The sequence below is a fragment of the Gallus gallus genome, chromosome 4 (assembly GCF_016699485.2).
Source record: "Gallus gallus isolate bGalGal1 chromosome 4, bGalGal1.mat.broiler.GRCg7b, whole genome shotgun sequence".
In the NCBI taxonomy this organism is placed as follows: Eukaryota; Metazoa; Chordata; class Aves; order Galliformes; family Phasianidae; genus Gallus; species Gallus gallus.
In genome coordinates, this window is record NC_052535.1 from 90,403,569 (window position 1) to 90,431,192 (window position 27,624).

General features: G+C 58.8%; 1 protein-coding gene and 1 non-coding gene across 2 annotated transcripts in view; both read left to right on the forward strand.

Moving 5' to 3' along the window:
* Positions 1–27,624, forward strand: part of ZNF638 (zinc finger protein 638) — a 32,355-nt gene extending 4,731 nt beyond the window's left edge. Inside the window, 23 exon segments of the mRNA XM_046941174.1 lie at positions 161–1,727; positions 5,375–5,436; positions 5,650–5,688; positions 7,887–8,142; positions 8,144–8,195; positions 9,021–9,379; positions 10,525–10,671; positions 10,945–11,076; positions 11,349–11,407; positions 11,576–11,628; positions 12,168–12,239; positions 12,455–12,634; positions 12,742–12,813; positions 13,121–13,173; positions 16,111–16,242; positions 16,369–16,497; positions 16,800–16,841; positions 17,068–17,208; positions 17,499–17,624; positions 18,749–18,798; positions 22,731–24,009; positions 24,543–24,608; positions 27,054–27,624. Of these exon segments, the coding sequence (XP_046797130.1) occupies positions 161–1,727; positions 5,375–5,436; positions 5,650–5,688; positions 7,887–8,142; positions 8,144–8,195; positions 9,021–9,379; positions 10,525–10,671; positions 10,945–11,076; positions 11,349–11,407; positions 11,576–11,628; positions 12,168–12,239; positions 12,455–12,634; positions 12,742–12,813; positions 13,121–13,173; positions 16,111–16,242; positions 16,369–16,497; positions 16,800–16,841; positions 17,068–17,208; positions 17,499–17,624; positions 18,749–18,798; positions 22,731–24,009; positions 24,543–24,608; positions 27,054–27,467 (5,482 nt within the window). The 3' untranslated portion in view covers positions 27,468–27,624.
* On the forward strand, positions 3,271–3,377 carry MIR3594 (microRNA 3594). The gene has a single exon (NR_105434.2). It is a non-coding gene; the product is annotated as a microRNA 3594 (primary transcript).

The following is a 27,624-nucleotide window of genomic DNA, read 5'->3' on the forward strand; positions in this document are numbered from 1 at the left end:
TGTTGTTGGCGGCTCTGTGAACTGGAATGTAGAAGTGCCATTTGAACTGCCATTGAGGTGCTGTTTTCTGACCTGCCCTGTTTTTCTCACTGGTTATAGAACCCACTGCGCGAAGCCGGTGCACCGCTGAACCATCTAACCCTTGTCTTTTAACTTTCAGCTTTGTGTTGTTCTTGGAGAGTTTCGCTCCACTTGTGAATTCCTTGAACCTTGGCATTGCGAGCCCGCTTGTGTTGGGCCCTCCTCCTTTTCAGCTTGCTCACATTAAGACCCAGCTGGCTCTGCAGCAATTGACCACCAGCAGCTCCGCGCCTCCTCATGCTCGCTTCGGCCGGGCCGTTCTGAAAAGCACCATGTTTAGCCCCAGAGGAGCGCTGCCGCAGAGGCCCAGAGGACCCAACCCGTCCGGAGCGAAGCCCCCGGGACCCTTCCAGGGCGGAGGCGTGACGGGACCGCAGAGAGCGCCGGCACCGGGAGCGCCCCGGGGGGCAGCGCCGCGTGCGTCGGGGCAGGACAGCGTGCCATGGACCGGCTCGCAGCGCATCAACGTCCGCGTCACCCTGCACAGGGCCGACCCGCGGCAGGCCAAGGCCAAGAGCAACCTGCACCAGGAGCAGAAGGGAGACGTGCGTGCGGGCCGCTGGGACGGCAGCCCCTGCCCGCCCCCCCCGGTTGTCTCGCAGAAGCCCCCCGCCCGGCTCCCGGAGCAGAAGGCCGCAGCGCAGAACCGCTACACGCCGGAGAGCGCTTCCAGCATCCTGGCGAGCTTCGGGCTGTCCAACGAAGATCTGGAGGAGCTCAGTCGCTACCCGGATGACCAGCTGACACCTGAGAACATGCCGCTCATCCTCCGGGAGATACGGATGCGGAAGATGGGCCACCCTCTGCCTGGCCTGCACTCCCAGAGCCGAGGGGAAGCGATGAGCGGGACGAGCGGCGCGGCCGTCAAGGGCAAGGTGATCGATTACGGGCACGCAAGCAAGTACGGGTACACCGAGGATCCCCTGGAGGTGCGTGGTTACGGCATGGAAGCGCTGAGGGAGGAGTCTCTGGAAGCACGGCCCTACAACCCCGAAGCGCCGAGCGCAGAGAAGAGGGAGGAGTTCCAACGAGAGCAGAGCGTGCCCATGGGCGTCCCGCCGGCCGGCGTGGCGTGCGGCCCGGCCTTCCCACCTCAGGACGTCATGAAGCCCCCGCCGGCTTTCCAGAGCGACCCGGCCAACCCTCCCCCATTTTTCCCAGCAGAGCCAGCGGGGAAGGCGGGCGGGCTGTGCGCGGCGCCCGTGGGGAAGGCCGGCCCCCCGCCCGCGGTGCTGCCCGTCATGCCGCCCATCCTGCCGCTGGCTGTGCCGCCCATGGTGCAGCCCGTCGTGCCGCCGCTCATCTCGCAGCCCGTGGTGCCCATCCTCCCCCAGCCGCCCTTCTCGGCAGAGCTGCTGGCCATCCTGGAGCAGCGGGACAGGATCCAGCACGAGGCCGGGAGCAGCCAGCCCAGCGCCCCCAGCTCCGGGATGGGGCAGAAGCCCTTCCAGCCGCAGCCCGAAGGGCCCGTTAAGTCCCCCTTTGGCGTTGTGAAGGCGTCGTGGCTCCCGTCGTTCCTGCAGTCGGACTCCCAGAAGATCAAACGGTTGCCCACCCCGTCAATGATGAACGACTACTATGCCACGTCGCCGAGAATATTCCCACATATGTGTTCTCTGTGTAACGTAGAATGCGCTCGTATGAAGGTGAGTGTCTTTAAAGATTATTGCCATAGTTGTACCCAGCTCCTAACCCGCTGCTCTGTGTGGTGAGCCGATGTCTTACTGTGCCTCCGGTGAGCTGTGCTGCTGCTCGCCGGCGCGGGTGCTTTTGTGCAGGTGTCAGACTGCCGCAGGCGCTGTCGGTGCGGGATCGGCACCGTGCTGCACAGCGTGCTCTGTCCGAACCCCGCGCGCGTTGGTTGGGTTGTTGTAACGTTACGAACGGTGCGTGACTTTGGATTGCAAGCGGCAGAACAAACCCTTCGTCGCCAGCTTTAACCGCCGATGTCGCCCGGTGGTCAGCAGTGCTGTGCTGGCCCCAGCAGGCGTTGTGCTCTCAGCCCTGCTGCCGCAGGGCCGATTCCAACGGAGCACTGCTCATCTGTAGGAACGTCGCCTTCCAGGCGTGCCCTGCGTGGCGTTGGCTGTCCCAGGGGTGGCTCCCAGCTCTGAGCAACGCACACAGCACTGCCATCCATCCATCCATCCATCCATCCTACCCAGCCGGGGCTGCGGAGCTATGAGCGGCGTCGGCCGTTGGTGGAAGAGGAAGGAAGAAGAGAGAGAAGAGAATCCTGAAAGCCGTAGGCGTTCCTTGAAGGAGCTGAGCTCCATGTGTCAAAACCCACAAGAACGTGACTTGCAATAACAGCGTGGTTTGTTACTGGTTCCGTGCATTGAAGTTTGAAGTAGCTTTCAACGCACGCGGGAAGTCGGGGGGGAGCAGAGCCATGCAAGGTTGCTGCATCTCAGACGGTGAGCGGCTGCTGCAGTGCTGGCAGCTGCGCCAGGGACGTCGCAGTGCTGAAGCTCTCCTGGTCAGGAAGAAATGCAGCAGGACGGCGGGTTGGGAAACTGGAGGGGGGGCTCCATTTCGGAGAAGAATGTCTAAAATGGAACAGGTAACAGATGAGGGCTTGTGTTGAGCACTGGGCAGAGCGCTCTGGGGAGCTGCGCCCTGTTCCCGTGTGAGCCGTTCTGTACGGAGCTCTGCGGAATGCGGCCGCTGCCAAAGGAGCTGGCTTTGCCTCGGAGACGTGGGGCTGTGCCTTCGTGTCCCACTGTGGGTTCCCACGTTGACATCACCGCCTTTCCTCCCTCCTTGTGCTGCCCTGAGCTGAGCTCTGTGGTTGAGCTGTGATGTGTGGCTTTGGGATGCTGTGTTACGAACTGCTGCCTTTGTGATGGGGCAAACTGGGAAGGTGTGGAATCACCAGGGTTGGAAGAGTCCTCCAAGAGCAGCCGGTCCAACCTCCCACCTGCCTCCGGTATTCCCCCACCGACTGAGTCCTGCGCTGCAACGTCTGGACAGCTGTGGTGTGCTTGGGAAGAAGAGGCGGCTCAAAGCACCGCGGGTGCTGAGTTACGGAGAGGATGGAGGATACCGAATGAGAAGAACCTTATCCAGCGCTCAAAGAGACTGCATATCTGAACAGCAGAGTTACAGCGTTGTTATGATGACAGATGTGGGGTTCAGAGCGCTCGTGGTGCTGAGCATTTATTGTGCTGTAACTCTTTGGCAGTGTAGTCCCACACAGCGGCGGTGCCCATGGAGCACAGCCCATGTCAGAGCAGTGACCCCAGTGCTCCATCTCTGCATCGCTGGGCTGTGTCCCTTTGGCCCCCCCTATCCCATGGAGCCCAGCCTGCCGAACCCTGCAGCATCTGCCCAGCTCTCCCTGCGTGCCATTTTTCTTGGGTATTTAACGTTTCTTGTTAACGAGCTTGGATGCAGCCAAAGCTGAAACAGCTCCGAGAGATGTCAGCGTACCAAAACAGAGAGCTCTGTCTGGAGTGCCACACACCTGAACGTGTCTGTGTGCTTCTGGCACCGGAGCAGACCTTGCGTGCCTCTCCGTGGAGCTGCCTGCACCTGAGGGCAGCGCTCCGTGTGAGCTCTGCTCTGGGAAGACGCCCATGAGAAGCACTGCAGTGCTGCTGCGAGGCACACCCGCTGTCCTCGTGTACACGGTGGGTCAGCAGAGGCACGTTTTTGTGTCCTGTGGTGTTCCTGCGATGAAGAATCATCCTGCCCTTCGTTAGGTGGGGTCTCACCTTGGTGTTCTCTGCAGGACCCCTGACAGCCTCCCCAGCAGGGCGAAGCACGTTGTGAAGGCTTCTCTTTCACCCCAGTAGTGACTGTAGCGGAGTACTGAAGCGTGATTTCTGCCTTCAGCCACCTCATTTCCAAACCACGTGGATGGTAACGCCCAGCAGCAGCTCTGCAGCCCCCAGCCCAGCCCCACGCCTCGCGGTGCTCTTTGCTTTAACAGATGGATGCTGAGGCTCCAGGGCTGGCTGATCCACAGAGGTCCCCGCAGCCCTCACCGTCCTGCAGCGCTGGGACTGCCCCTGTGGTCGCTGCTGGGGAGGGCCAGAAGTCAGCTGGAGAGGAGGAGTGCACCCAGATGGAGGCTCCTGTAACGGTGTGAGGTGTGAGGGTGCATTGCTGCCGTGAAGGCTGGGAGAGAAGGACGTTGGCTCGCTGGGGAGGAGCTTGAGAAGGGGATTGCTCTCCAGCAGCACGCTGCTGGCATGCACAGAGCTCATAGCGCTGCACTGCTGCTCCTGGTGCTGCGTGTGTGCTGTGCGTGCAGCGCTGCCTGTGAGCTTACAGGCTGCTCCATCAGCCTGCTCCCCAGCCCGTCCCTCACCGTGCCATATGGACTCGCCGATACCTCCGCTTCAGGAGCTGGAAATAGCTTCAAACAAAACCCATTTTCTTTACAAGCACCCAACCAACGGTGTGCTGGGCACGAGGTGTTCTCCCACTGGCACGCTTTGAGGAAGCCATCATCAGCTGTGGTTCGAAGCACCGTGTCGGCCTTTCAGCCCATGAACGACTTACTGCCAGCTGAGTGCTTCGTGGAGTCTTAGAATGGTTTTATTGTCCTCTGTTAGCAGCCAGCGTGCAACCGGACGGGCTGCATGCGATGTCAGGGCAGCCCTGTTTTGTTACGTGGCCGCCCCACTCCCTGAAGCACCGCAGTGGGTGCTGCCCTGCAGGGCTCAGTGCTCGTCCCACTGCCGAGCCTTCGGCAGCAGGTTTAGTTACTGTGATCAGCTCAGTGCTATTGAGAACGGTCTTTGTGCGGAGCTGCCCGTGCTGTTGTGCTTTCCTTGCACCACGTGGAGGAGTTCCCAGCTCTGAGGGCTGGCGTTGTGGGTCTGGGTTCGTGTTGTGCTTCCCCCTCAAGCGGGGCTTTGGTCGCAGCTCTCCCGCAGAGCAATTGATGGGGGTGGTGAGGTCTGTGGGACTTGTTCATGACCTCTGGGTGCAAGGTGTGGCTGGCAGCGATGGTGCTGGGCAGGGTAAGCCGTGCTGCTGCTGGAGCACTCGCGGCCCTCCTGGTGGTGCATCGTGTTGGGAGCTCAGCGTAGCACAGCGCGTGGGCTCGTGCAGCCCAGCAGCCACGGAGGCGCTTATGCTCTGTGTTGTGCAGCAGCCTTCCCCAGTCACTGCGTGCTCTCATCTCTTGCACCAAGAACGGTGATGCCAGGTGAGCGATGCGGCCTCGCTGACTTGCTGGTAGGACTGGCTGGTGGCACTGGGAGGGGAAGCACGACGGCACTTCAGCTTGTGGCCCAGCTGTGTGCTCACCCACCCCCTGTGCCTGTGTTCTCTCCCCCAGGACTGGATCCTGCACCAGAACACCCCCTCCCACATCGAGAGCTGCCGCCACTTACGACAACAGTAAGGCTTTCGTTTCAAAACGGGGCGAGGGGGGGAAAAATGTTTTCTGTACACGCGGGTCCTGCGGGTGGGGGCTCCGTGTGTGTAACTGAACCCACTGTGGGGTGGGGGTGGGGGTGGGTGCCTGGGGGCTGAGCTGCAGCGTTCCCTGGGAGCTGCGTTTGGGTGAGGATGGGATCTCCTCGCTGACAGCTGTGTTTCTGACACCCACAGGTACCCCGATTGGAACCCCGAGTCTCGCTCTTCAAAGCGGTAACCTTTCCTTGATTACGGCTTCTTAATACGCTGCTGGTGGTCATTAACATAATTAGTTTTCCTGCTTTGTTCGCTGCCGAGCTGTGTTAGCCTTGTCGTTCCCTCTCTGCGGTACGGTCACGTGGGCCATCAGAGCAGCTTTTGTCCTAAATTCCTTTGTAACACGAGTGGTGTGGTACCACAGAACTCCCTGAGCCAGCTCAGCAGAGCAGCTGATGGCTGTAAATGAATCGCAGTGAGATTGGGTTATCTTATTGATCCGATGTGTGTACGTATTGCAGCTAAAATGCAAATAGGAGGGATGGGCCTTTTGCTTCTGCTGCGTGTCCCGTGGCTTCCCATTGATCAGACATCCTGGGAAACTGAACACTGAGTTAACAACAAAAAAAGCCCAGAAAAGCTGAAAACGAAGTCAGGTGAATTTGCAGAGTGTGCCCAAAGCCTCTCTGTAAGGCTCCGTAGCGTTAGGCTCTGCCTGGTTGGAGTGTCCTGGAGCACGGTGTGTGTTTGGCACTGCAGGACTCAGCATAGGCAGGAAAATGGGCAAGGGGCAGGCCAGGCTGCTGTGGCTTGGTGTGTGCTCCGGCTCATCTGGAGTGCTTTGTGTAACCGTGCTCAGAGAGCTGTGGGGTCCCATCCCTGTGTGGGGCCCTGGGCAGCCTGAGATGGTGGGGGTGGGACTCAGAGGGTTTTGGGTTCCCTTCCAGCCCAACTGTTATGTGGTTCTGTGCTTCTGTGATCTTTAAAGACCCTTCCAACCCAACCCAAGTCATTCTGTGATTCTGTGAGCTATGAGGACTCTTCCAACCCAACCCAAGTCATTCCGTGGTTCTGTGTACTTTAAGGACCCTTCCAACCCAACATGAGCTGTTCCATGGTCCTATGATCTCTGGGGTCCCTTCCAATCCAACCCAAGCCATTCCATGGTTCTCTGATCTTTGAGGACTCTTCCAACCCAACCCCAGCATTCCATGGTTCTGTGACCTTCAAGGACCATCCTAACCCAAGCCACTCTGTTGTTCTTTGATCTTTTGAGGACCCTTCTAACCCAAGCCATTCCGTGATTCTATGACCTGTAAGGACCCTTCCAACCCAACCCCAGCATTCCATGGTTCTGTGACCTTCAAGGACCCTTCCAACCCCAGCATTCCATGGTTCTGTGACCTTCAAGGACCCTTCCAACCCAAGCCATTCTGTGGTTCTTTGGTCTTTGAGGACCATTCTAATCCAAGCATTGCATGGTTGTGATCTTTGAGGTCCCTTCAAACCCAAACCCAGCATTCCATGGTTCTATGACCTTCAAGGACCCTTCTAACCCAAGCCACTCCGTTGTTCTTTGATCTTTGAGGACCCTTCTAACCCAAGCCATTCCATGATTCTATGACCTGTAAGGACCCTTCCAACCCAACCCCAGCATTCTATGGTTCTATGACCTTCAAAAGTCCCTTCCAACCCCAGCATTCCATGGTTCTGTGACCTTCAAGGACCCTTCCAACCCCAGCATTCCATGGTTCTATGACTTCCCAGGTCCCTTCCAACCCAACCCCAGCATTCCATGGTTCTGTGACCTTCAAGGACCCTTCCAACTCCAGCATTCCACGGTTCTATGACTTCCAGGTCCCTTCCAACCCAACCCCAGCATTCCATGGTTCTATGACCTTCAAGGACCCTTCCAACCCAACCCCAGCATTCCATGGTTCTATGACCTTCAAGGACCCTTCCAACCCAACCCCAGCATTTCATGGTTCTATGACCTTCAAGGACCCTTCCAACCCCAGCATTCCATGGTTCTATGACCTTCAAGGACCCTTCCAACCCAACCCCAGCATTCTATGGTTCTGTGACCTTCAAGGTCCCTTCCAACCCCAGCATTCCATGGTTCTATGACCTTCAAGGACCCTTCCAACCCCAGCATTCCATGGTTCTGTGACCTTCAAGGACCCTTCCAACCCCAGCATTCCATGGTTCTGTGACCTTTAAGGACCCTTCCATCCCAAGACATCCCCTCATTCTATGACCTTTAAGGACCCTTCCAACCCAGGACATTCCCTCATTCTATGACCTTTAAGGACCCTTCCAACCCAACCCCAGCATTCCACACTTAGAACCTTTGAGGTCCCTTCCGACCCAACCCATTCTGCGTCCCTCCGACTTTCCGCCCGGTCAGAACTCACCATAAGCCTCTCTTCTTTTAGGAATGCTGCAGACAGGAAGGAGAACCAGACCCCGAAGCACCGCTCCAACTCAGCCAGCCCCGGCCCCAGGCGCCCGAGGCCCGCAGGCTCCAGCTATGCCCCCCGGCACTCCCGCTCGCGCTCCCGGAGCCCGGGCCGCTACCGGCCGTCACGGCCCCGGAGCCGAAGCCCCCGGCAGGTGCGGCGCCTGAGCCCCAGGCACTGGTCACGGTCCCCACAAAGGTCCAGGAACCCCCTGAGGGGCAGCCCGCTGGCCGCAGCGGTCCTCCAGCAATGAGTGGTCATCGAGGAGGGCCACCCGATCTCAAGGTACAGCGGGGGCGCCGTCGGTGGGTTGGTTGGACGGGTCGTGGGCTCAGGGTGGGCGTTCAGGAGGTCCTGGTAAAGGATTTAGTTGTGGTGAGGGGTGGTGACTGAATTCAGTTGGAGCATCCTTTGTTCCAGTTCAGTTTGTTGGGCTGCCCGGTGGCTCTCCGTTCAGCTCTCTGCTCAGCAGTTGTAGGAAGTGGTGGGTAAAGCCGGGCAGCGTGCTCTCTGCCCAAAGCACTGCACTGCTGCAGGTTTTGTTGGCCTGGTGGTTTGTCAGCTTTAAGGATACCAACTGCAAGGGAGCTCCTGGGGGACAGAGGTAAATGGTTGGGATCATGGAATCCTAGGATGGCCTGGGTTGAAAAGGACCGCAGTGCTCATCCAGTTCCAACGCCCTGCTGTGTGCAGGTCACCAAGAGACACACAGGGACACACAGATCCCCCACAGGGACACACAGATCCCCCACAGCAACACACAGACGAGATCCATAGGGACCCATAGGATCATAGGGTGGCCTGGGTTGAAAAGGACCACAATGACGATCTGATTCCACCCCCCCTGCTATGTGCAGGGTCGCCAACCAGCAGCCCAGGCTGCCCAGAGCCACATCCAGCCTGGCCTGGAATGCCTGCAGGGATGGGGCAGCCATCATTTCCGCCGATGCCCACCAAAAGGCAGTGTGTACAGCAGGTTGGAGGTGTGTCAGATCACTGTAGAGTGGCACAGTAACATCAGGGCTGGAGGAAACTGAGGCGGCGCTCACCTGAGCAGCAGTAGAGGCAAAGCAAAGACAAAACCGGGCTGCTTTTCCCTTCCCTTGGCAGACAGGAAGGCAGCTCTGGAGGCGGTGATGAAGACGTTGGGACCCGGCTTTGTGGCAGAGTTCAACAAGCACAAATCATCCCAAACAGCCACAGCTGGGGCGTCGGGCTCGGGGAAGTCAGCACCCTCTCATGGAGCAGCAGGAAAAGCGCCTGGGAATGGGAAGAAAACCCCAAAAACGAGCGTTGCTCCAAAGGCTGTGAAGAAGGACGCGGTTCCTCTGCCTGCATCCGACTCCTGTCCTCAAAGTGATGAATCAGCCCAGGAGAAGGAGGTGGAAGAGGAGGAGGAGGAGGAGGAGGAGGAGGAGGAGGACTCACCTGCGGGGCCCAGCAGGCCTCGTGCTGCTCCCTATAACCGGGTGATTATTGGTGTTGTCCTCTGTCACTCTTGGTTCATGGCTTCTGATGCTGATAGATAGCATTGAAAGGGGGGCTGTGTGGCTGTGCAGCTCCTCGCCTGTATGGCCCAGGCGGTTGGGCTGGCAGAGATGCTTATTGAAAGCAGAAGGGTTGTGTGTAGCTGTACCGACTCGGTAACGCCGTGCAGCACCTCGTACTGCTCTGCACACTGCTGCTGGGGGTGTTGATTGATGCTGGACTGAACATGAGCCAGCACTGTGCCCAGGTGGCCAGGAAGGCCAATGGCATCCAGGCTTGGATCAGAAATAGTGTGGCCAGCAGGAACAGGGAAGTAATTATCCCCCTGTACTCAGCACTGGTGAGGCCGCACCTCGAGTACTGTGCCCAGTTTTGGGCCCCTCACTGTAAGAAAGACATGGAGGCCCTGCAGCGTGTCCAGAGGAGGGCAACACAGCTGGTGAGGGGTCTGGAGCACAGGCTTTATGAGGAGTGGCTGAAGGAGCTGGGGTTGTTCAGTCTGGAGAAGAGGAGGCCCAGGGGAGACCTTATTGCTCTCTATAACTACCTGAAGGGAGGTTGTAGTGAGCTGGGGGGGGGGGGGGGGTTGGCCTCTTCTCTCGGGTGACAGTGATAGGACTGGAGGGAATGGCTTCAAGCTGTGCCGGGGAAGATTCAGGCTGGACATCAGGAAATACTACTTCTCTGAAAGGGTGGTCAGGCACTGCAATGGGCTGCCCAGAGAGGTGGTGGAGTCACCGAGCCTGGTGGTGTTCAAAGAGCGTTTGGATGTTGTGTTGAGGGACATGGTTTAGTGAGAACCATTGGTGAAGGGCGAATGATTGGACGGGATGATCCTGTGGGGCTTTTCCAACCTTAGCGATTCTATGATTCGATGATTCTATGATCCCTGCCTGTGGCGTTCTGGCAGCTGGCTGCTCTGTGAGCTCCCTTCCAGCTCAGGCATTCTCTATTTGGCACACCGGGTTTGCTTTTGTGCCCAGAAGGCCATACGTGAAGCACCGCAGCACCCCGAGCGGTCCGTCTGCTTCAGGCTTGGAGCAAGCTGCGCTCCAGGTCGCATCCTGCCTTTTGTTGGGGGTAGACGTGGAAAGTGCTGATCTTTGGTGTTGTCTTTAACGTGCAGCTGTTGAGAGAGGAACTGCTGAACTGTGGGACGGTCCTTCAGATCTCCAACTTACCGGACGACGGCTTTTCAGACCAGGACATCAAAAAGATCGTGCAGCCCTTCGGCAAAGTCAGCGATCTGATCGTGCTCCGCTCCAGGAACAAGGTCAGTTCCCTGCCTGCGGGACGGCCCGGCGCTCAAAACCTCTCTCTGGGTCCTCAGCTCATCCTTGTGGATAGGAGTTTGTCATTGGAGGTGGGGTGCGTGGTGGTGGCTGAGCTGGGGGTGTGCACTGCAGTACCGTGGCGGTGCTGCACGAGGAGCTGGGCTGCTTCATCCGGGCTGAGCTCTGCTTGAACATAGAGAGGAACACTGGCAGTTGTGAGCCGGTCCTGCAAAGGGCTGCGGCAATAAAGGCTGAAGGTGCCTTTGTTTCAGGCCTACTTGGAAATGAACTACAAGGAGGCGGTGATAGCAGCCGTCAAGTATGGTGAAACTGCGCCAGTGCTGGTGAATGGGAAACAGGTGAAGATCAGCGTCGCAGAGAAGCCCAAAGCATCTCCCAGCCAGGTGAGCGGTGTGCTGCTGAGCACTGTGTGTGTTTGCCTTGCTATTTTGATCCAGAAACTCATCTTCTCAAGGAAAACACAGTAGCACCTGCATCTTAAACGTCCTATGTACCGGCAGCAGCCTGAGAGAGATGGGAACCCCTCCCACCAACCCCCAATTGCAGCTTGGCGTCCCCCTTGGTTAAGGCCGCCGTCTGCAGCGCTCCCCGTGTAACAGGGAGAGGCCCCACCCGTGCCAACGGGTGCTCACATTCCCCTTTCTGCCTCCTTTAGGCCAAAACGAGTGTCAAAAAGAGGACTCGGATCATCAAAAGAGCGGCCCCGAGCGCCAGGTAAGCGCTGCCGCTCCCTCCGCCGCCGTCCCCTCCCTACAGCACCGCAAGCTGAACGCATCCGCGTTTCCTCTTCGAGTTTTGCTGGTCTGGGAGCTTATTTAGCTGTTCTCACATCCGTCAGCTGTCTTTGAAACTCAGTGTTCTTTATTTTGTTCCCCTTAACAGAAAACACCCAACTGCCAGCACCGCCGCCACCAAGACAGCGAGAACGATGGCAGGTGAGGTTCTGTCCGCCTCTCATCCGTTGCTGCCTTCTCAGTTTGTTCCCATCTCTTTGGTTTTCTGTGAGTGCCTTTTGCCAGCAGTGGCAGAGCAGTGCTGGGCCGCCCATCCCACTGCCTTCCTTGGGTGCAACCCAACCGTACTGCCTGAGAAACCGACCGGCAGCAGCCCTCACACACCGGCAGGGGGTGCAGTAATTACTCTGTGCCTGCACTGTGCAACTTTAACTGTCTGTCCGTGGTCCTCCATAAACAAATAGTTCACCGTGCTGAGAGGAGCAGGAAGCAAACTGCTGCAGCAGGGTTTGCTCAGCAGGAGCCGAGATGAGCCCGGCACCAAAGCTGCTGTGCTCTGTGCCTTTCCTTCATGATCGCTGTCGGGTGCTGTGCAGGTGCGGGTTTGGTGCTTTTAGTCACGGCTGCTGCACATCCAGCTGTTGTCTGTGCCTTTCCCTGCTCTCTGGTTTGAATGTTCACCGATGTAAGGCTTGAGAGAGAAGCGCTCCCGCTGAGCTGTGGCTGCACGTTCCTCCTAGGCAAAAAGGAGAAAACCAAGAAGCCCGTGGGGACCAAAGAGGGTAAACCCAAGATGACCTCAGACACTGCAGGTACGACAGAGGACATCACGCAGGGCACGGAGGGCTGGAAAGGGGGGGGTGGTGGGGCTGCTCCTGTGTGTGCATTTCCTCCTTTGCAGCAGCGAGTGGGGATGTGCAGCGGGGCATCTCCGGGTGTGAGCCCAATGCTCGGGCAGACAGCTCTCTGCTCTGCTCTGTGGAGCGCATGGAACTGAAGACCCCCTTTTTCTGCTGCTTCCTTCCAGCCCACTCGGAAGAAAATGACTCCAGAGACCTTCAGAGCTCACCAGAAAGTGGGATGGGAGCTGAGGAGGGCGGGCTGCCCGAGCCCGGGAGCCCTGTGGGAGGGGACGGCGGTGTCACAGAGCCCACGAAGGCAGGAGAGGCTCAGCCCAAAGCAGCGGGCAGTGCTGTGCCATTCCTGGGTAATCCTGCTGCTACAACACTGAGTTTTACAGCCTTTGCTTCTTGTCCCCGAAGCGAAGGTTAACGCTGTGATATGTTGGGCTTCTATTTTGCTGTGCTTCTGTAGAGAATCCTGCCCAGCTGCTCCAGGCGGTGCCGATGGGCGTGGATGGGCAGAAGGAAGCCGTAACTGATGGAGGTAAGCTGCAGGCTGACAGGTTTCCTTCTCACTTCTGGCCTACCCCTCTCTGCTGCGGTGAATTAAACCAGCACAACGTTGAGGTGTTTCTTCGGTCTTCCTTGAGACTGTTCTTCCCATGAGCTCTTGCACGTGGCTCTCACGTGCAAGAGCTCATGTTATTCACCACGCCAGCAGTGTTATTCAGCACGCCAGCAGTGATAAAACGTTAAGGATAACACCAGACGTTCTTAAAGCTCTGCTGCAGCTGGAGAGGCGTGCACAGCTACTGAAGCAACACCCCTCTCCTGTTTGTTTTATTGCATAGAGGCTTCTGCGGCGACGGTGAAGAGCGAGGAAGCAGCGGAGCTGTGCAGCAAGGTCAGTGTGGTGGGGCCTCTCTGTGTCCCTATGGGGCATCTGTGGGTCTCTGTGTCCCTATGGGAGATCTGTGGGGTCCCTATGTGTCCTTTTGCAGCCCTGCACACAGCAGGGGGTTGGAATTGGATGAGCACTGTGGACCTTTTCAACCCAGGCCACCCTATGATCCTATGGGTCTCTATGGGGATCTGTGTGTCCCAGTGGAGGATCTATGGGGGTCCCTATGTGTCCCTGTGGGGGATCTATGGGTCTCTGTGGGGATCTGTGTGTCCCTATGTGTCCCTTGGCAGCCCTGCACACAGCAGGGGGTTGGAACTCAATGAGCACTGTGGGCCTTTTCAATCCAGGCCATTCTATGATCCTATGGGTCTCTCTGAGGATCTGTGCCTCCCAGTGGAGGATCTATTGGGTCTCTATGAGTCGCTGTGGGGATCCATGGGTCCCTGTGTATCCCTGTGGGGGATCTGTGGGTCTCTGTGTCCCTATGGGGCACCTGTGTGTCCCTATGTGTCTCTTGGCGACCCTGAACACAGCAGGGGGTTGGAGCTGGATGAGAACTGTGGGCCTTTGCAACCCAGGCCATCCTATGATCCTATGGGTCTCTGTGTCCCTGTGGGGGATCTGTGTGTCCCAGTGGAAGATCTATGGGGTCCCTATGTGTCCCTGTGGGGGATCTATGGGTCTCTGTGGGGATCTGTGTGTCCCTATGTGTCCCTTTGCAGCCCTGCACACAGCAGGGGGTTGGAACTCAATGAGCACTGTGGGCCTTTTCAACCCAGGCCACCCTATGATCCTATGGGTCTCTGTGGGGATCTATGCATCCCAATTGAGGATCTGTGGGGTCTCTATGAGTCGCTGTGGGGATCCGTGGGTCCCTGTGGGGGGTCCCTATGTGTCCCTGTGGGGGATCTATGGGTCTCTGTGGGGGATCTGTGTGTCCCTATGTGTCTCTTGGTGACCCTGCACACAGCTGGGGGTTGGAATTGGATGAGCACTGTGGGCCTTTTCAACCCAGGCCACCCTATGATCCTATGGGTCTCTCTGAGGATCTGTGTGTCCCAGTGGAGGATCTATGGGGTCTCTATGAGTCGTTGTGGGGATCCATGGGTCCCTGTGTATCCCTGTGGGGGATCTGTGGGTCTCTGTGTCCCTATGGGGCATCTGTGTGTCCCTATGTGTCTCTTGGCGACCCTGAACACAGCAGGGGGTTGGAACTCAATGAGCACTGTGGGCCTTTGCAACCCAGGCCATCCTATGATCATATGGGTCTCTGTGTCCCTGTGGGGGATCTGTGTGTCCCAGTGGAGGATCTATGGGGTCCCTATGTGTCCCTGTAGGGGATCTATGGGTCTCTGTGGGGGATCTGTGTGTCCCTATGTGTCCCTTTGCAGCCCTGCACACAGCAGGGGGTTGGAATTGGATGAGCACTGTGGGCCTTTTCAACCCAGGCCACCCTATGATCCTATGGGTCTCTATGGGGATCTGTGCATCCCAATGGAGGATCTATGGGGTCTCTATGAGTCGCTGTGGGGATCCATGAGTCCCTATGGGGGTCCCTATGTGTCCCTGTGGGGGATCTATGGGTCTCTGTGGGGGATCTGTGTGTCCCTATGTGTCTCTTGGCGACCCTGCACACAGCAGGGGGTTGGATCTCAGTGAGCACTGTGGGCCTTTGCAACCCAGGCCATCCTATGATCCTATGGGTCTCTCTGTATCTCTATGGGGTATGTGTGGGTCTCTGTGTCCCTGCGGGGGATGTGTGGGTCCCTATGGGAGATGTGAGTGTCCCTATGTGTCTCTTGGCGACCCTGCACACAGCAGGGGGTTGGAACTGGGTGAGCACTGTGGGCCTTTGCAACCCAGGCCATTCTGTGATCCTATGGGTCTCTATGGGGATCTCTGTGTCCCAGTGGAGGATCTATGGGGTCTCTATGAGTCGCTGTGGGGATCCATGGGTCCCTATGGGGGTCCCTATGTGTGCCTGTGGGGGATCTGTTTGTCCCTATGTGTCCCTTGGCAGCCCTGCACACGGCAGGGGGTTGGAACTGGATGAGCAGTGTGGGCCTTTGCAATTCAGGCCATCCTATGATCCTATGGGTCTCTCTGTGTCCCTGTGGGGGATCTGTGGGTCTCTGTGTCCCTGTGGGGGATCTGTGTGTCCCTATGTGTCCCTTGGCAGCCCTGCACACAGCAGGGGGTTGGAACTCAATGAGCGCTGTGGGCCTTTGCAACCCAGGCCATTCTATGATCCTATGGGTCTCTATGGGGATCTATGCATCCCAGTGGAGGATCTATGGGGGTCCCTATGTGTCCCTATGGGGGTCCTTATGTGTCGCTGTGGGGGATCTATGGGTCTCTGTGGGGGATCTGTGTGTCCCTATGTGTCCCTTGGCAGCCCTGCACACAGCAGGGGGTTGGAACTGGGTGAGCACTGTGGGCCTTTGCAACCCAGGCCATTCTGTGATCCTATGGGTCTCTATGGGGATCTCTGTGTCCCAGTGGAGGATCTATGGGGTCTCTATGAGTCGCTGTGGGGATCCATGGGTCCCTATGGGGGTCCCTATGTGTCCCTGTGGGGGATCTGTGTGTCCCTATGTGTCTCTTGGCAGCCCTGCACATAGCAGGGGGTTGGAACTCAATGAGCACTGTGGGCCTTTGCAATTCAGGCCATCCTATGATCCTATGGGTCTCTCCGTGTCCCTGTGGGGGATCTGTGGGTCTCTGTGTCCCTGTGGGGGATCTGTGTGTCCCTATGTGTCCCTTGGCAGCCCTGCACACAGGAGGGGGTTGGAACCCGATGATCACTGCGATCCTTTTCAACCCAGGCCGCTCTATGGTTCTTCCCCCCAGTCTGCCCTCTCTTGCTTTGCATGCTGCCTTTCCAGCAGCTCCCATCCGGGCTGGAGGAGGAGCAGTGCCAGTTGCCTTTGTTTGCAGGAAGCCGATGATGTGTGTGTGGTTCTGGTTTCCAACCTTCCCGACAAAGGATATTCCGTGGAAGAAGTTTCCAACCTGGCAAAGCCATTCGGAGGGCTGAGGGATGTGTTAATTGTGTCCTCTCATAAGAAGGTATCGCACCCATTTGGGGACGCAGCCAATACGCCTGCAGGGAACGTAATGTGGCGAAGGGTGGTGTGAGGTGGCTCGGTGCAGTGGCAGCTTCTGCTCACTGTGCTGCTTTCTTCCTTTCAAAAGGCGTACCTTGAAATCAACAGCAGATCCGCAGAGTCCATGGTGAAGTTTTACACCTGCTTTCCCATGACGCTGGATGGCAATCAGCTGTGCATCGCTATGGCTCCTCAGCACAGGAGTGTGAGAGATGAAGTGAGTACAGCGTGCTGGCGTGTCATGGCCTGTGCTCACACCTGAGTGCAGAGCAGGGCTCTGTGCTGAGCTTCCTATCCTGTCCTGGTGAAGACCAGTTATGTTCCATGTCTTTTTGGGTCCCCATCCCCTGATATTGACACGGCGTAGGTGTCACCAGTGCACATGATGCAGCCTTTCTTAATGAAGCAGGCAGCAGGTTGTCGTTAGCATTAGGCCGTGTGTGTCTCCTGGCTGGCTGCTGCTACTGAAGCTACATTGTACAGCTCCAATCTTACAGCTTTTCTTTCCCCCCCCTCCAGGAAGCGATATTTACTGCTCTCATCAAAGACTCTGACCCGAAGGTGAGTTGCTGGCAGTCCAGCCAGAAGCGTGCTCCTTCACACACGGAATCAGCCTCCTCCAGGCTAAAAGGGGAGCTGGCTCTGGAGTTAAAGCTTTCCATATGACTTCGTGGGCCAACCAGCAGGGAGTAAACGCTGGCTGTAGTGTGGGAGCGATGGGTGCTTTCCTCCTCACCTGGCCCTGCAGGCACTGCTGGGGTTAAGGCAGCCCATCCCTCCCCTTTAGGTGAACCCTGAGACGGTGCAGCAGCAGTTTGTGCACCTGGGGAACTTACCAGAAGAGGGCTACAGAGAATTCGAGGTGGTTTGCGTGGGGCTGCGCTTTGGGAAGGTCGACCACTACGTCGTGCTGAAGAACAGAAACAAGGTAAGCACTTCTCTGCACTGCACGGCGCCCCCTTACAATAAAAACGCTGGGCTTTTCACTCAGCTAATGAGAGATGCAGAAAGCTCCTAATGGCTGCTGTGTGCTCTTGTGTTCGTCACATACCTTGTGCTGGAGCTGGGAAGCTCCGATCCTGCAGTGCTCTGCGGCCACAGGGTAAGGAAGTGAGAGGCCTGCAGTCCGACTGGTTATCTTCATACCCTCCAGCTTACCCTGCAGGACAGAAATAAGATAGGAGAGCACTGTTTGAAGCCTTTCTTCCTTTGTTTCAGGCAATTCTGCAGCTGGAGAGTCCCAAGGCTGCCAGGTCCATGTACTGCTTCCTGAACCAGTACTCGTACACCATGGGGGAGCACACCCTGACCTGCACGCTGTCCCCCAGCAGGCAGCAAGCTGATGTGAGCTTTCTTTTCTCGTTATTACCTCATTGCTGTGGCACACATCAACCTTTCCCCGAAGGGCGGGCAGTGGGGTAATGCTGGTTTGGTATGAAGCAGTTGCTGTTGTGGATGCGAGGGGGAGTTGGGTAAGAGCCTTTGTGCCAGAGTGTGGTATGGAGGCAGTGCTGTGTGCTTCGCCTCCATCTCTCTTTTACAAACATCTTTTGGGTCTCTTTCGGCTGATGAAAGTATTCCTTAAGGATGGGATGAGGAGAGAAGGGAAGAGAGCAGGGAAGCAGCTCCTTACTGCAGGTTAGGAAGGGATTGATGGCTGAAAGGAATGGAGAAGCTCCTTTGTTGCTTGATTCGTTTTCCAGCAGCTTGGCTACGTTTGATCCCTTTGCTCCTAGGCTTGGCTGCTCTGTCAGCATCACCTGCGGGCAGCAGCCCCTTCAGGTTCAGTTCCTCCAATAAATACACTTCCCTCTGTAAACAAAGCAGCCATGCTTTATTTCACACGGGGTGGTGAAGCATTGGAACAGGTTGCCCAAGGAGGCTGTGGCTGCCCCATCCCTGCAGGCATTGAAGGCCAGGCTGGATGTGGCTCTGGGCAGCCTGGGCTGCTGGTTGGCGACCCTGCACACAGCATAGGGTTGGAACTCAATGAGCACTGTGGTCCTTTGCAACCCAGGCCATCCTATGGCATTCTGTGATGTGATACCTGTGTGGTTGGAGCTCTGTCACTGGGCCAGCCTGCAGACTGCCTGGAGAAGGCTGTTAGGAAGGAGATCTCAATGCTTCTTTCCCTCTTACTTGGCCTCGTGCTACAAGCACATGGCTGCGAAGCTCGGCTGCGTGCTCGCATTTCGGTTTAGGTAGTTCTGTATCACAGAAAGCAGAATTAGTGAACTTTGAAGGCATAATTCTGCCCAAACCCACATCTCAGAAGGAGAGGCAATGAAAGCACAGCGATGCTCTGCGTTATGTTGACATCAGCAGCACCTCCTGCACGGCCGCGTGCCTCTGCTTGCACTGCTGGTTGGAGAGCAGAGTGTGCGCAGGGTGTGAGTGCTCCTGTGATGTCAGTGCTGCTTTGGTGCTCCTGGAAGCCACAGATACTGAACCCCTCTTTTACCTTGCAGCCCGACGCCGTGAGAAAAGAGGTGAAGAAGGAGGAGGCGAGCAAAGGAAGGTATGGCTCGTTGTGAACGGCACGGCTAGCTGAGATGAGACGGGTGCTCTGTGAGCTGGGAGGGGTGCAGGGAGAGCGGTGTGTGAGTGCCCGCAGGGCAGGCAGTGGGGGAGGTGGGCTGCGGTCCCGTCCTGCAGGCGGCGTGCAGAGATGTGTGATGACCACGGCCAGGATTCTGCCACAGGTCCTGGAAGGTGTGCTTGGATTCCCATTGGGAAGGCTTCTGTCGTGTCCAGCCAAGCACTGCGCTGTGTCACACAGCGCTTCCCTCTGTCACAGCTGGCTCTGCTCTCTGTGCTCCCAGCGGTACAAACACCCTGCAGCTCCCTCCTTTGGCCGATTAACCCCTGCCCTGTGCTGTGATGCAGGTGCCCAGATCGATTTTACAGATGTTTGGTGCTCTGTGAACATCAGAGCTGGGAAATGGAGAGTTTGGTGAGGTCCATTAAATACTGCGTTGCAGCCGTTGCTTGTGGTAAAACCTCTCGTGGTGCAGCAACTGCTGGTTGGATTTTGTCCTGGTTATGTTTTGGGGACGCTTCCATAAGGGGACAGAGCATCTGAAGGGGTCCTGGCGATGAATACGGCTGAGAACAGAGCGTGTGACTCAAACCTGTGTATCTGGAGCTCTGTCCTTATAGCCTCAGCACGGCTTTCCCTACCGGGGGCCTTCATGTAATAGCATCACACCACCATTGTCTGCCCCCGTATTCCACGAAGCTGTCTCTCTCAGCCCCAGCCTTCCTGCAGCTGCCCTGGCGCAGTGGGGCAGGTGAGCCCTCAGGCCGTGCGCTGCAGCTGGCGTTGCTAACCCTAACCCAGAGCTGCGCTCCCACTGCTGCACAGCTCTGTCCCTGCAGGCAAAAGGATATGCACGTTTCTCCTCCTGGGACAGCCCTTCCCGGGAGGCAGGAATTACCTTAAAGTGGTGCTGTTTGGAGGGACCTCGTCGTGGTTTCCTTACGAGGGGTGGAGCAGCAGAAGGTTCTGCCCTCTGCTGGCCCTCAGCAATGCAGTGCTCCCCAGCAGAGGTCCATCGGCTGTCAGAAGCGCGCTTTGCCCCCCCCGTGGCTGCGGTGGCCGTCCCATTTCCAGACACGCTGATGCATTTTGCTGCTTTCCGTTTGTTTCTCTGCTCGGCTGAAATGGCTGAAACCTTTCGTCGCCCCACTCCGCATCCCGAGCTGAGGTGGGTTGCAGCTCCGCTGTGGCACAGAGGGGGGCAGAGGGCACAGCCTGCGTGTGCCGCTGGCTGTGAGTGCTGCAGTCTGTGTCTGAGTTGGGCGGTCGCTGACGTTGATGCGTTCCGTGCAGCAATGGAGGCCAAGCGGGGCTCAGGTAGGCACTGAGCTGAGCTTCCCATGCATCACAGCCCCTCCTGGGCTCCCATCGCTGCGCTGCGGGCTCAGGGCTGTCTGGGTGATGTTTTCCTGCACTGACACCTCAGACCTCAACTCGGTGGTCTGCGGGGTGCTCAAACAGAAGAGAGAACAACCTGAAGCCACGTCTGCTTGTAGAACGCAGTGCTTAACCAGCACAGTTCTGTGCTGTCCCTGGAGCAGGAGCAGCAGCTCAGCCCGGCTGCTTACAGCACACCTTGTTTTGCTGCAGCACACGAAGCCCAGAAGGTGCTGCAGCAACGGGCAGTGGCTGTGCACTGTGGCTGAGCAATCAGGTGCTGCTGTGAGAGCTCCCTCCGTTCTCCAATGGCATTTCATTGCAGCAGAGTGCAGTGCCGGGGGGTCTGAGCCGAGGATTGCAGCAGTGTTTGCCAGTTTGCACCTCTCTGCCTCCTTAAGGCCGTGCGTTCATCTCGAAGCCTCAGCGCTGACCCCCATTTGATCTGTCCTTACGTTTCCTCGGTGACTCCACGCTGAGGGTGTAGCCGTAATAACGCCTTTTCTTGTTCCATTGCTGCGAGGTCTGTGCACACAGACTGCTTTCTTTCTGCTCTTCAGTTGTGTGCCAGGCTGTGCGGAGCCATGCTGCAGCCCGCTCTGCTGTGCGAGACCTCTGGCCGTGTGCTTGCTGCCCCTGTGCTTCTTTCAGCACACACTGAGCATAGAATGGCCTGGCTTGCAAAGGCCCACACTGCTCATTGAGTTCCACCCCCCTGCTATGTGCAGGGTCCCCAACCAGCAGCCCAGGCTGCCCAGAGCCACATCCAGCCTGGCCTTGAATGCCTGCAGGGATGGGGACACATAGGGACACACATATCCCCCACAGGGACACAGAGACCCATAGATCCCCCATAGGGACACATAAGGGCCCCCACAGGGACACACAGATCCCCCATAAGTCCCCATAGGGACCCACAGAATCCCCATAGGGATCCCACAGGGACACAAAGATCCCCACAGAGACTCATAGAGACCCCATAGATCCCCCATGCGGCCCCCACAGGGACACACAGATCCCCACAGAGACCCCATAGATCCCCCGTGGAGACCCCAGAGGGACACACAGATCCCCATAGAGACTCAGAGGGACCCCACAGATCTCCCATGGGGACCCCACAGGGACACATAAATCCCCATAGGGACCCCACAGGGAGGCATAGGGACCCATAGGATCACAGGATGGCCTGGCTTGCAAAGGCCCACAGTGCTCATTGAGTTCCAATCCCCTGCTGTGTGCAGGGACACCAAGGGACACATAGGGACACACAGATCCCCCACAGGGACACAGAGACCCACAGATCCCCCATATGGGGTCCCTATGGGGGTCCCTAGGGACACATAGATCCCCACAGAGACTCAGACCCCATAGATCTCCCATGGTGACCCCACAGGGACACATAAATCCCCATAGACTCATAGAGACTCATAGGGACCCCATAGATCTCCCATGGGGACCCCACAGGGACACAGAGAGACCCATAGGATCACAGGATGGCCTGGCTTGCAAAGGCCCACAGTGCTCATTGAGTTCCACCCCCCCGCCATGTGCAGGTCCCCAACCAGCAGCCCAGGCTGCCCAGAGCCACATCCAGCCTGGCCTGGAATGCCTGCAGGGATGGGGCACCCACACCTCCCTGGACAACCCGTTCCCCATAGAGAACGCCTTCCTATTGCCCGCTCTCGATCTCCCCCCTTGAACTGCAAAGCCGTTTCCCCTCGTCCCGTCACCCCTCGCCCTTATGCTGTCCCTGCCCAGCTTTCCCATAGGCCCCTCCGGGTCCTGGAAGGCCACCGCACGGCCTCCTCCGAGCCCGCTCCGTGCCGCACAGCCGCAGCTCCCTCCCTGTCCCCACAGCAGAGGGGTTCCAGCCCTGTGCCCCCCCGTGGCGCCGCTCCGGCTCCCAGCACAGCAGGCTCAGCCCCGCGCGGCCCTCGGGCTCATCTGCAGCTCTCCCCTCCCGGCTCCCTGAGCCCTTCCTTCAGCCCTTCGCGGCTCCGCGCCGCCCACAGACCCGTCGTGCCACCCCCCTCTCGCCCCACGACCTCCTTGGACGCGCCGGAACGGGTTGCCGTCGCCCTCCGGCTGAAAAACCCCCTCCCCATAAAACCCAACGCGCCGTTCCAAAGCCGTCGGGCTCGTGGAGCGCCGGAGCCGAGCCACGGCAGAGCCCTCCGATGGCACAGGGCTCGCGCTGCCCTCAGAGCTGCCCGAGCAATGGGAAGCGATGGGTCGGTTGGCTGCGGCAGTGCCAGCAGCCCTTCAGCCACGACCTGCGTGGGCTCCGAGCGGCGCAGTGCTGGGGCAGTGGCACCGAGGGCAGCCCCGGCAGCTCCGAGTCCTGCGGGCACCGCCGGGGCTATAGGGAACAAAGCAGCTCTTTGCCTGCGGGTTTTCACTGCCTTAACGCTGCGAGGTCAGACCTCCAAACGCTGTGTGAGCACAGTGGGCCGTCGGCGTGGAGAGGTCTCTGCTGACTGTATTTCTTATTATTCTGTGTTTGATTTCTTCTGTTTTTTGTTTACTACCTTTAGCTGTGGCTTGAAGAGATACCCGGAGGGATCGGGAGGGGTGCAGTCTGCAGCTGCTCATCCTCCGGTGGAGCCCGGCGTGGTGAAGAAGGAACCCATCTCCATCCCTCCTGTGAAGGACGGGCTGCCAGCAGTGAAGGCTGAGCCTTCGGAGCCCCATTTGGAAGGAGCACGGAGGGATTCTGCCGCAGGGCCGGCAGAACCGACCCCCAGCCGGGCAGGGGCTGAGCTCAGCCGTGCGCCCATCGGGTCAGCGGGGGCCGAACCGCCCGCAGCAAAGCCGGAAGAGAAGCTGCTGCCTCCTCCCTGCGCGGGGAAGGAAGGGCTGAATCCGGAGGGCTCAGCCTCGAAGCTCTGCGTGCCCGCAGTCGGATCCGCAGCACTGAAGGGCACGGTGCTGGCAGCCGAAGGGCCGCGTGCTGCCGGAGAGCTGCCGGGAGGCGCGGCGGGCCGGGCTGACCCCGCGCCGGCCGGCACTGCCGCCCCACCGACGGCGGGGAGGACGTGGGGGGCTGCCCCCAAAGCTGTGCCCGCAGACGTGGCTTCGTCTGCTGTCCCACCCAGAAACCCGAAGGCGGATGCTGCCCAAAAGAGCCGTGTTAATGATTCGGTGAAAACGGAACGTGAACAGCAGAGGGTTCCGACGGCGGAGCTGAAAGCTGAGTTTGAGGCCGGGGCTGACGGTGGGGTGGAGGCGGAGGTGAGCGGTGGGACTGCTGCGGAGGAGAGCTGCCCACTGCCGCCGGTCCAAACTGCAGCGGAGGTGGAGAGGAAACGGGAGCGGTGTGGGGCTGAGGTCGGGGCTGCCGGGGAAAACGCCGCCAAGAACGGGAAGGAAAGGACGGGGAGTTTAATCAGAGCGCCTCAAAGCAAAGAAAGCAGGCCAGCAACAACCAAAGGAGCCGGCGCAGCTGCCGCGTCGGACGCCCCTTCGTCCATCAAGGAGCCTTCCTCTGCCGCTAAAGTAGTTCTGAAGGCGGTGGTGTCTGTTCCCGACATACTGAAGCCGAGGGTTGCGGTGCAGAGAAGCAAACCTGCCCTGTGCAAAGGAGAGGAGCGGGCGGCTCCGTCCAAAGCCAGGCCCCAGGGAGCAGCAGCGGGGCAGAGGAAGGCAGCATTGAAAGAGGAGGCTCAGCCCAGCAGCTCTGGGAAGGCTGGCGGTGGGAGGAACGCGTCCCAGCAACAGAAGGACTCGCAGGGGGAGCCCAGGGCTGCTTCAAAGCAATGGCAGGACGGGGAGAGCAGATGGTCCGGCACGAAGAAAGACGGCAGCAGCACTAAGGTGAGGCGAGGAGGGCAGGAAGGGCTGCTAACCAACCGCGTGCTGCTCTCGTGTGTTGAGCGTGGGGCGCTGGGGCTGCGTTCCCCCTCCCCTGTCCTTAAAGCACTCTGGAGCTGCACAAGGGCAGACCGGCAGCTGCTTTGAGCCGCAATGAACGCCGGGCAGAGCGCGGCACAGGTTGGAAACGCCGCTCGGATAAAACAGCAGAAGGTCCTTCCCGAAGCCGGGCTGCACCGGGCGGCTCCGTATGACTCGGGGTTGGTTCTGAATGGGAGCCCTCGTCCTGCGAGCTGCGTGGGCTGCGCTGAGCCCTGCACGGGGCCGGGATGATGGAGGGGTGCTGAGCTGTGGCTCCGTGCCTGGACTGCCCGCTGCTGGCTGCGCGAGCTCAGTTTGCCAAGGCACGGCCAGAAGCAGCAACCAAAGCAAAGTTCATTAAGGGAGGGGGGAGATGGATTTTTAAGTCCACTTTTCCTTGCTGACAGCTTCGTTGCCATCACTGATTTCACGTGAACTCCCGTCTCGCCCTGCAGGTTTCCACTGGAGGCACTACGAGGGCGTCCAAAAGCAGCAGCAGCGGCAGCACGAAGCAGAAGGAGGTGAGGGCTGGTGGGGCTGACCCCCCCTGTGGGCTCCCTGGGGTTCCTCAGAGCCTTCTGCATCCCAGCAGCACAGGGCTGCCACGTTGAAGCGCAGCTCACTTTGGGAAGCGAGCGTTAGGAGGAGGGTTTTGGGCCTTGGATATCACCCGGGGAAGCGGAATTACTCCCTGGACCCCAATTAGCCACCTGGGATCGCTTACCGTCACACCGGTGAGAGGTGGAGGGAAGGCTGAAGGCTCTTCTGGGCCGTTATGTGGAACAGGAGGAGATCAGAACCTCTCCATCCACGTTCCCTTCCGTGCAGAGGGGATTCCCAGGGGCTCCGTGTTGGTCTGAATACAGCTTGGAGCCGATGGGCTCAGCTCGGAGTCAGTGCTGCTGCCTTGGCCTTCAAGTCCTGCCCTCATGGGTTTCTCCCTCTTCTTGTGTTGGACGCCACCCAGCGCCCAATGGTGGCACAGAAAGCTGTGCAAAGAAATGATTTCCAAACCATACGTTGAAGAAATGCGAGTCGTAACGGGGGGCTGTGGGACGGAAGGCTGCCCTGGAGGCAGTCGGGAGTTCACTGCGCTCCCCACAGGTGAATGCTGAGATCGGGGGCACCCCTGGGTTGCTTTGGTGGGTGTTTGCCTGGTTGTGCCTCCATCCCCTCATCCATCCATCCCACGTGGGATGGGGATCCTGCCCTGGTTGTGCCTCCATCCCCTCATCCATCCATCCCACGTGGGATGGGGATCCTGCCCTGGTTGTGCCTCCATCCCCTCCTCCATCCATCCCCCATAGGATGGGGATTCTGCCCTGGTTGTGCCTCCATCCCTTCCTCCATCTATCCCTTCCTCCATCCATCCCATATAGCATGGGGATTCTGCCTTGGTTGGTTGTGCCTCCATCCATCCCACATGGGATGGGGATCCTGCCTTGGTTGGGTTGTGCCTCCATCCCTTCCATCCATCCCTTCCTCCTGCAGTCCCATATGGGATGGGGATCCTGCCCTGGTTGTGCCTCCATCCCTTCCTCCATACATCCCTTCATCCATCCCCCATGGGATGGGCATCCTGCCCTGGTTGTGCCTCCATCCCTTCCTCCATCCATCCCATATGGGATGGGCGTCCTGCCCTGGTTGTGCCTCTATCCCTTCCTCCATCCATCCCCTATGGGATGGGGATCCTGCCCTGCTTGTTGTGCCTCCATCCCTTCTTCCATCCATCCCTTCTTCCATTCATCCCTTCTTCCATCCATCCCTTCTTCCATCCATCCCTTCCTCCTGCAGTCCCACATAGGATAGGGATCCTGCCCTGGTTGGTTGTGCCTCCATCCATCCCATATGGGATGGGGATCTTGCCCTGCTTGTTGTGCCTCCATCCATTCATCCATCCCACATGGGATGGGGATCCTGCCTTGGTTGGGTTGTACCTCCATCCCTTCCTCCGTCCATCCCCCATGGGATGGGGATCCTGCCCTGCTTGTTGTGCCTCCATCCCTTCCTCCATCCATCCCTTCCTCCATCCATCCCCCATGGGATGGGGATCCTGCCCTGCTTGTTGTGCCTCCATCCCTTCCTCCATCCATCCCCCATGGGATTGGGATCCTGCCCTGGTTGTGCCTCGCTCCCTCCCTCCCTCCCTCCCCCATGGGATGGGCATCCTGCCCTGCTTGTTGTGCCTCCATCCCTTCCTCCATACATCCCTCCCTCCATCCATCCCACCTGGGATGGGGATCCTGCCTTGGTTGGGTTGTTCCTCCATCCCTTCCCCCATCCATCCCTTCCCCCATCCATCCCTTCCCCCACCCATCCCATCTGGGATGGGGATCCTGCCCTGGTTGTGCCTCCATCCCTTCCTCCGTCCATCCCTCATGGGATGGGCATCCCTCCCTGCTTGTTGTGCATCCATCCCTTCCTCCATACATCCCTCCATCCATCCCCCATGGGATGGGCATCCTGCCCTGCTTGTTGTGCCTCCATCCCTTCTTCCATCCATCCCCCATAGGATGGGGATCCTGCCCTGGTTGTGCCTCCATCCCTTCCTCCATACATCCCTCCCTCCATCCATCCCACCTGGGATGGGGATCCTGCCTTGGTTGGGTTGTTCCTCCATCCCTTCCCCCATCCATCCCTTCCCCCATCCATCCCTTCCTCCATCTATCCCACCTGGGATGCGCATCCTGCCCTGGTTGTGCCTCCCTCGCTCCCTCCCCCATGGGATGGGGATCCCTCCCTGCTTGTTGTGCCTCCATCCCTTCCTCCATCCATCCCCCATGGGATGGGGATCCTGCCCTGGTTGTGCCTCCCTCCCTCCCTCCGTCCCCCATGGGATGGGGATCGCTCCCTGCTTGTGCTGTCCCGTCGGCTGCCCTGTGTGTCCGCCTTGCACGGAGCACGGAGGCCGTTGGGTCGCCGCGCGGTGCCGCTCTGTGCTCCATCCCCGCTGTTCCCCTTCCCAGGAAGAAGAGCTGTTTCCATTCAACCTGGACGAGTTTGTCACCGTGGACGAGGTGATGGAGGAGAGCGAATCCCCCGTGAAACCGCAGCGCGGGCAGCCCAAGGGGAAGAGGAAGGAGTGCTGCAGGTGCGGCTCGGAGCCCGGCTCCAAGAGGAGGAAGGAGAGGAGCCCTCCGCAGCGCCTCGCCGACAGCCAGCTGTCCTTCGTCATGTTGGACGAGATCGGCGAGGAGGAGGAGGGGGAGGAGGAGGGGGAGGCGGGCGCTCGGCTGGGCATGCTGGTGGTGGACGAGGTGGTGGAGGAGGAGGAGCCGACGGCCGAGGTGGGCAAAGAGCCGCCCGAGGGGGGGCGGCGGCGGCGGCGGCGCTTTGCGAGGGCGGACTTCGAAGCCGGAGCCTTTGGTGACGGTGGATGAGATCGGGGAGGTGGAGGAGCTGCCGCTCAATGAGCCCACCGAGCTGAGCGCCGAGGAGGGGCCGAAGCAGAAGGAGGAGGAGGAGGAGGAGGAGGGCGGCGCCGAGGAGCCGTGCCCGGTGCCCGACGATCCCAGCGCTTTGGTGACGGTGGATGAG